Below are 8394 nucleotides of genomic sequence, written 5' to 3' on the forward strand. Positions count from 1 at the left end.
GTTTCGGGATTTTGTCAACTTTTCTGATTTTTTTTATTTTAAAATACAAATTTTCAAATAAATGAAAAATGTTTTTTTTTCTCTACTACTTATGTAGAATATCAAGTATATATTCTACTCAAATGTTTTATAAATTTATATGATATAGTAAAATGTTATATGCATAAACTTATTGTTGGGTACAATAATTGATCATGTTGGGTAGAGTAATTGAAATGTTGTGCTTGAGCTGTTGTATTATTTAAAATATTTGATTTGCACTGTTACCATAATCTATAGGTTTTTGATAAAACAGTAAACGCTTTAGCTTACAATTGGTATCAGAGCCAAGATCGCGACTTTGATTTTCATTGATTGCAATTGGTGCAATTATTAGGAGATAGATTGTTTGGTACAATAATTATCCATTATGGGTAGGCGCTTGAGCTGTTGTATGATTTAAAGATTTGACTTGCATAGTTACCATCAGTTATAGCTTTTGGTAAAGCGACAAATGCTCGATCCTATATTATTCGATTGTAAAACTAGAAGAAACATGTTGCATCAACTTTTAGTTTTGAATTGATCTTTTACATGTTACTCAGTTTTTAAATTTAGAAGCATTCTACAGTTTTTAAATATTATTATATATTGAATTATAATTTATCCCTTTCAAATTGGATAAATATACAATAAAACTCATGTAATTATTATTAACAAAAACATTTAAAAGAAATATTGAATTTGTCGATAATCGAAATAAGAAATAAACAAATTTTGATCCTTGAGTGAGAAATAAGATATTTAAATAAAGTTATAATTGCCACAATGAAATAATGCACCTACATGCATTTATCACTGTATTTTGCAACTAAAATGTCAAAAAAAGTTTCCACGTATTATTTTTATATCATATTTAAAATAATTATGAATCCTAATTTTTATTATTTTGAGTTGGCCTTAGTTATGAAAAATCATTGTGAATAAATTGAATTTGAAAATTCTTATATCTATGTATATTACATATTAATATATCAACCTAAGTCCAGGTAATAAAAAACTACAAAATGAACTTATTCATCTTCAATGTACACAAATTATATAGTAAAGATATATGGCAACTAAGACAATGCATTAGAATATATGTTCACATATAACAAAATATATAGACAAGAAAAACAATAAATAAAAATATTTTTCTAGATATAAATATTTTTTTATAACTTTTTACAGTGAGTTGGAGAAGATAAAAGAGAAAAAAATATTAACTCTTTTGGGTTACACAAAAAAATAGAAATGGAAGAAGTGTTTGTCATACAATAAATTCAGTTTCCAAATTAAATGTATACTATAAAGTTATATTTACCGTTCAAACTTTATAAATGCAATTAATTTTTCTCAAGATAGTGGTACACAAATGTTCTCGTTAAGATATTTAAACAATTAGAAAAACTAAATATATTATTTTTCTGGAGGTAATACCGATATGACATTAGTAAATTGATTGTGCTAATTATACTTATGAGTTAATATGAAATATCAAAATAAGTGTTATAAGAGTCAGTAAAAAGATGATTTATTGTCAAAAATATTATTATTATAAATTGCAAATAAATGACAACATTTAATCAATATTTATTTAAATCAAGCCATCAGTACTTTTTATGTGATGATAGATTATTATAATAATTAGGGGTGAGCATTCGGTCGATTCTGTTACCGAACAAACCGAACCGAATTAGTCATAACCGGACCGAACCGAAATATTTAGCAATAACCGAACCGATCGAATTAATTTTCATAACCGATGAAAATCGAACCGAATTAAAATCGGTTCATTCGGTTGGTGACTAAATTAACCGATTAGTTTTAAAAAAAAATTGTGATTTCACTTTAATTATATATGTAATTTTTTTGAACGCTACAATCTACACAAATGTATAAAAACATAAAATCACATATATCACAAATTTTTCTTTAGAATTAGGGCTGATTTTAAAATTAAAAATATATATTAAAATTGATAAATAATAAAAATTTATTAAATAATAATATTTATTATATCGGTTAATTTGGTTAGCCGATTTCAAAATTTTGAAAACCGTAACCGAACCGATCGAATTAACCGATATAACCGATTTTTTTTTTAATTTGAAAACCGAATTTCCGAATTGACTCGGTTTGGTCGGTTAATTCGGTTTAACCGAAATTTTGCTAACCCCTAATAATAACGTGTAGTTTATATGTTATCAAGTATAAGTGTCTAATAAATTAAAGGTGAATAGGAAAGTAAAAATATCCAGTTGTCAATTTACATGAAAATGAATAATAATCAAACAACATTGTGAATAAAAAATTGCATATCATTGATTGTCAAAAAAGATTGTAATAATTGAATATTATAATAAAATATATGCATTATTGAGAGAATATGACAAATAATAAAAGAAAACAATATGATAAAAAAGATATGAGAAAAATTTTAGTAGTCCAAATCTTTTTTTAAAATTAAAAAAATATGTTTTTTTTTTCAAATTAGTTACATATGCTAATTAACACGAATTGTCAAAATTTACAATACTATTATCATTGTTTTTTGTTGAGTTAACTAATTTTATTTCAAATTCTAATTACTTCAACATATGTTTTCCACGTGCAACGCACGTGCATTATTTCTAGTATATATATATATATATATATATATCAGCCTTTAATTATCACATATCACACCTTCTTCATGTGCATCATGGCAGCCTTTAATTATCATAAAGAATCAATCTTGATAATTTGGTTTCAGGTTGTTGAAAGTCCATGTGACCCTGCTCTTTTACCAGATGGTGCTGCATTGTCTGCTTACCAGTATTTTGAAAACGTAAGGAACTTTCTTGTAGCGGTGCAAGAGATGGGGATGCCTACTTTTGAGGCCTCTGATCTCGAGCAGGTAAATGTGGATGCTAGTGTTGAATTTCTGACAAATAAAAGGAAAAGGGACAGCAGTTACTTCCTTATTGAATTAGAAGAAGGATGGCTTCATGTGTCCATAATAATTTGCTACCAAAGTCGAATTTATGTGAGTAGGATATAATTAATTATTGAAAAGCTGCGATATTGACAATATGAGAATATTTGGAATTTTCAGGGAGGAAAATCGTCAAGAATCGTGAATTGTGTGTTGGCACTGAAGTCCTATAGTGAATGGAAACTGACAGGAGGAAATGGGGTTTGGAAGTTCGGTGGAAATGTTAAACCTACTGCATCTGGAAAGCAACTTGTTCGCAAAAACTCCGAGCCATTCACAAGCTCTCTATCAAGGTGTATGTCAACAAATGAGAAATCCTTGAATGGTGTAGGTAGTAATGCAGAAGTAAATAGAATGGTAAGTATGCTGTTGCTGAAGAGGACATTTTATCCCGTGTAACTAAACATGATTTTTCGTGTTTTCTCCATTTTTAACTTGCAGCCTAGTTCTTCCTTGGGTATTCTCGTTCGAGAAATTTTATTGGATAAGAAGCCTGAAGAAGTTCCAAATGTGAGTGCAAATATGCAAGTTTATAGCGAACTGTAATATATTCCACAACCTAAAAATTGTATTTCCATTAGAGGTTCCAAAAAGTTGGAACTTGGACAAATTCAGTCATCATGTTTTGTTTCTCGTGTTTTATGTAATCAGAAAAACTATCCTGTAAATCGCAATTATTTGTTTATATAATTTTCTAAATTCTATGTTATTTTTCCATTTGAATTTTGAGATACAGTGGTAATAATTTATAATGTTATTAATACCTTATTCTAAGAAGTGATTATTTTATTTTTTGATTTTGCAGCTTGTTGAATCCGTATTAAGTAAGGTTGTGGAGGAATTTGAGATTCATATTGCAAGCCAAATTGAATTGGTATAGGCTTATTTTCTTTATAGCCTTAGTCACTTACACATTGTTATGATTTACAATTAATATACTTTGTAAATAATTTATTCACATTTCTGATAAGTGATAATTCATTTGAAATTGTTGCATCTTGAAACACACAAATATTGCTTTAGAGGATCTCACTTCTGTGTGTCTCTTGTATGTTTGTGTTTCTATCAGAAGAAGGTTAACCTTAAAGACTCCACTATTTCTTATGGCGATAAATCTGTACTAAAAAGTACTCCATCCGGTATGAAGGTAGTTTGTTACCCTTTCTCCCGTAAAATCTGTTTCTTGTATTTTTGCTCTACTGATACATTTTTCACAATTTAACTCATAAGATGGAACAGAAAAAACCAACATCGCTAAAGAAAGATGATATGCCACAAATTAACAAAATTCATGGTGAGGAATCTGAAAGTAAATTTGCAAAGCAGAAAGTGATTGTTGACCAGCAGCAAAAGGACATTAAGGTAAAGAATTATGGAAGTTGACATACCTCTTATTATCTTCTGCGTATCTTTTTTTCAATATAAAGGTTGTCATGTTCATTTTTTTCCTCTCTCTAGATGCTGAAGCAAAATCTTTCTACTACAAAAGCTGGTATGCAGTTTATGCAGATGAAATTCCATGAAGAAATGCAAAATCTTGGTGAGAATTTGGAAACTTCTGGTTTCTTGATATGTTTATATATTTCATTTTGGGAATATAGGGATGAGAAATTAGAGGAGGTTTATCTATCTTTTCTGATATTTTTCATTTTGCGTGAATCAAAGGCCTTCATATTCATGGGTTAGCTCAAGCTGCTTCTGGTTATCATAGAGTCCTTGAGGAAAACCGGAAGCTCTATAATCAAGTCCAGGACCTAAAGGGTATTGTAATTTTCTCAAAGTCCTGTCTTTTGAATTTATCTTTATGTTAATGTTGAAAATTCAAACTCTATCAGGAAATATTAGAGTATATTGTCGTGTGAGACCTTTTTTGCCGGGCCAGTTCAACTCGTTGAGTAGTGTGGAACAAATAGAAGAAGGAAGTATTACAGTGAACTCTTTAGCAAAGAATGGAAAAGGGCGAAAATCGTTCCACTTCAACAAAGTATTTGGTCCATCTGCAACTCAAGGTTCGTCAGTCAGTTACTGCAACACTTGATGTAAGTTCCATTCTAAGTATTAAAAAACATCTTCACAATTTTCTTTCTGTTCTGCAGAGCAAGTTTTTTCAGACACACAACAACTAATAAGATCAGTACTTGATGGTTACAATGTTTGCATTTTTGCCTATGGACAAACTGGGTCTGGAAAAACATATACTATGGTAAGAGATAAAAGCAAATTATTTGTTAAAATAATGAGTTACTGCAACCTGTTTTTGCTCAAAATTCAATATACCCAACGACTATTTCTCATGCTTTAACAGAGTGGACCCAAGGATCTCACAGAGCATGATCAAGGAGTGAATTACAGGGCCTTAAATGATTTGTTCCTACTTGCAGAACAAAGAAAGGATACTTTCTGCTATAATGTGTCTGTTCAGATGATTGAGATATACAATGAGCAAGTTAGAGATCTACTCACTGAAAGCCTAAGCAAAAGATATCCTTTTCAAAACCTTTTGTTTAGTATTGTGATTGGAAGAATTTTCAAAGTATTGTTGATTGGAAGAATTTTCAAACTTTATTTAATGCGAGAACATCATGGACTAAAGTTTCAATATTGTGGTGGTGATGTACGTGACTTTCAGTTCTATCTTGAGAAACTCTCTCAACCTTGCTTATACAAGGATTCCTCAACTAAGCATACATTAGAAATTCGTAACAATTCTCAAACTGGATTTAGTGTGCCAGATGCCAGCTTAGTTCGTGTCTCATCAAAATTTGATGTCATTAATCTGATGACCACCGGACAAAGAAATCGTGCAGTTGGTGCAACTGCACTCAATGACCGTAGCAGTCGTTCTCACAGGTGACTAATTGAAACCAAAATCATGCTATTTAAGTGAGTTTTAATCTAACAAACTTATGCTATTTAAATGAGTTTTAATCTAACATTTTACTATTGCAGCTGTTTGACGGTTCATGTTCAAGGAAAAGATTTGACTTCTGGAACTATTCTTCGTGGTTGCATGCATCTAGTTGATTTGGCTGGCAGTGAGAGAGTTGATAAATCAGAAGTAACCGGGGATAGACTTAGAGAGGCACAACATATTAATAAATCTCTTTCTGCGTTAGGCGATGTGATTTCCTCTCTTGCCCAGAAGAATGTGCATGTCCCCTATAGAAACAGCAAACTCACTCAATTGCTTCAAGATTCACTTGGTAAGTACCAAGTATAAATCCATCGATCTTACAAATTTTCACCTTTCTCTTTTCTTCAATTAATGACTTCATTCTATACAGGAGGGCAAGCAAAGACCCTAATGTTTGTTCACGTAAGTCCTGAACCTGATGCTATTGGAGAGACCGTTAGTACACTCAAATTTGCTGAGCGTGTTGCCACTGTTGAGCTTGGTGCCGCTAGAGTTAATAAAGATTCTGTAGATGTTAAAGAGTTAAAGGAACAGGTCGTTATTCTAATTATCCACTTTCTTTCCCTTCTGTTAGCTTCTTGAGTTTTCAAACTATTGAAAAGTCAATAGCTCAAAACAATATTTTTGTGATAGATTGCCAACTTGAAAGCTGTTTTGGCAAGGAAAGAAGGAGAACCAGTTTCAATGCAGCAAAAGCTACCTGGCAGTCCATGTGACATGCAGCCATCATCCTTTCAACCAATTTTTGTTAGCATGCAGTCGCCAAATGGCCTTGGGAGACTAATGGAAGATGTGGGCAATATAGAGGTAACTAAACGAATATACTTTTTTTAGTATTCTCACTTTGCTATGGCAAGGTTTGTATTATTTAACCTAAAAAATCTCCATTAAACGCTAATAGAGCATCTTACCGCTACAGAGAATGCATTTTGCAGAACACACTTTTTCAAAATCTGTTATTCTGGTTTTAATAATCAAAATCTGCTGAATGGACAGGTCCGGGGCAATTCTTCACCGAGGCAAAAAAGGCAAAGCCTGGACTTAGATGAACTGCTTGGAAATTCCCCTCCCTGGCCTCCAGTCTGCAGCCCTCACCAAAACAATGGGGAAGATGATGGAGAATTGGGATCTGGTGAGTGGGTGGACAAACTCATGGTAAACAGGCTAGATCCTAATAATGGAGCTGAAGAAATCATTGGACGTTGGGAAACCAACAGTGTTAACATGTCTGATGTCTTGTATTCTTCCAAATTTTACCCTGGGAAACAACATGATCTATTCTCTTCCAAAAACCAGTTTGTTGTCAATACTGCTGATGATTTGGAAGTGGTTGACGCTGCAACAAGTGATTCATCTGAGCCAGGTTTGCTCTGGCAGTTCAATCATTCTAATCTCGGTAACTTCAGTAATGGCATTGATTCAAGAATTCAGAAACCTGATAAAAAACAAGTCATAAATCCAGAAATCAGGTAATCATCANTTTTTTTTTTTTTTTTACTTTTACTTCACTGAGAAGTATACATATAGTTCCTTATTGGTTGCTTTGCGTCATTTTTTCGTGTATATACCACAGCAATTATTTCAGTTGCTCACAATTCTGTACCATGTGGTCATTTACCTTTTCGATGATATTTTTTTTCTCGTGTCAAAATAGGATGTGAGTTTTTACTTTCAATTCTTGAAAAAAGGCTGTGAGTTTTAATCCTGTCTTGTGAAGTATGAAGTTTAAATGACGTGCAATAAAGCAAGAAAATTCTGCACTTTTTTTATCTTGGAAACTTCGTTAATTTTCTTTGCATTTTTTGTCCTCACTGTTTTATTATATTATGCTCTATTTTTATATTTGTCATGCATAAACGTCTAAAAACTGTCACTTGTGCATATACATCCGTTAACACTACATCAATAAAATCACCAGGTATATATTAAGTCGACGATCTTGTTTATTTTTTTTTATCAACAAGTAATGCACAAACAAGATCCCTGGTGGTGTTCGTTTGTTTTATCATATTTCATACTAAAAACTATCAGTTTTAGCGCAGCTCTATTTCCCCTCTGCGCCAAATTTGGCGCAGAGCCCTATTTTTTTTTAATTTTTTTTGTTTTTTTTAAATTATAAATATTAATATTAAAAATTATAAATATTATTTATATAATAATAATATATTATTTTAATAATTAGATATCTTTAAATAATAATATATTCAATAATATATTTAAAATAAGTAAATAAATCAAATAAAAAAATATTCTGAAAATATTCTTTTTTAGAGTAAGATTTGAAGTTAATGGGTTGGAGATGAATATTGTATTTGGTGCAGAAACTGCACTATTTTAAAATAGAGTTGCTTTAAAATAAAATTTTAGGTTGGAGATGGCCTTAAAGTCGTCACTTCGATTTTTTAAAACTTGACACAAATATTGCACATGAAACTGCATGAAAAAAATTTAGCACATCATAACAATGACACCTGACTTCCAT

General features: G+C 31.0%; 1 protein-coding gene across 1 annotated transcript in view; it reads left to right on the plus strand.

Annotated features, from left to right (window-relative positions):
• The window catches only part of LOC140981459 (kinesin-like protein KIN-14I), a 10343-nt gene extending 2958 nt beyond the window's left edge, over window positions 1–7385 (plus strand). The window contains exons 3-18 of the mRNA XM_073447871.1: window positions 2777–2920; window positions 3119–3355; window positions 3440–3508; window positions 3804–3872; window positions 4068–4145; window positions 4229–4360; window positions 4457–4538; window positions 4664–4759; window positions 4834–5007; window positions 5095–5201; window positions 5304–5479; window positions 5687–5848; window positions 5948–6201; window positions 6283–6446; window positions 6546–6719; window positions 6909–7385. Coding sequence (XP_073303972.1) covers window positions 2777–2920; window positions 3119–3355; window positions 3440–3508; window positions 3804–3872; window positions 4068–4145; window positions 4229–4360; window positions 4457–4538; window positions 4664–4759; window positions 4834–5007; window positions 5095–5201; window positions 5304–5479; window positions 5687–5848; window positions 5948–6201; window positions 6283–6446; window positions 6546–6719; window positions 6909–7385 — 2595 coding nt within the window. The remainder of the gene's footprint in view (window positions 1–2776; window positions 2921–3118; window positions 3356–3439; window positions 3509–3803; window positions 3873–4067; window positions 4146–4228; window positions 4361–4456; window positions 4539–4663; window positions 4760–4833; window positions 5008–5094; window positions 5202–5303; window positions 5480–5686; window positions 5849–5947; window positions 6202–6282; window positions 6447–6545; window positions 6720–6908) is intronic.
• The last annotated feature ends 1009 nt before the right edge of the window (window positions 7386–8394 follow it).

This window comes from Primulina huaijiensis, chromosome 7 (assembly GCF_012295235.1).
Source record: "Primulina huaijiensis isolate GDHJ02 chromosome 7, ASM1229523v2, whole genome shotgun sequence".
Taxonomy (NCBI): domain Eukaryota; kingdom Viridiplantae; phylum Streptophyta; class Magnoliopsida; order Lamiales; family Gesneriaceae; genus Primulina; species Primulina huaijiensis.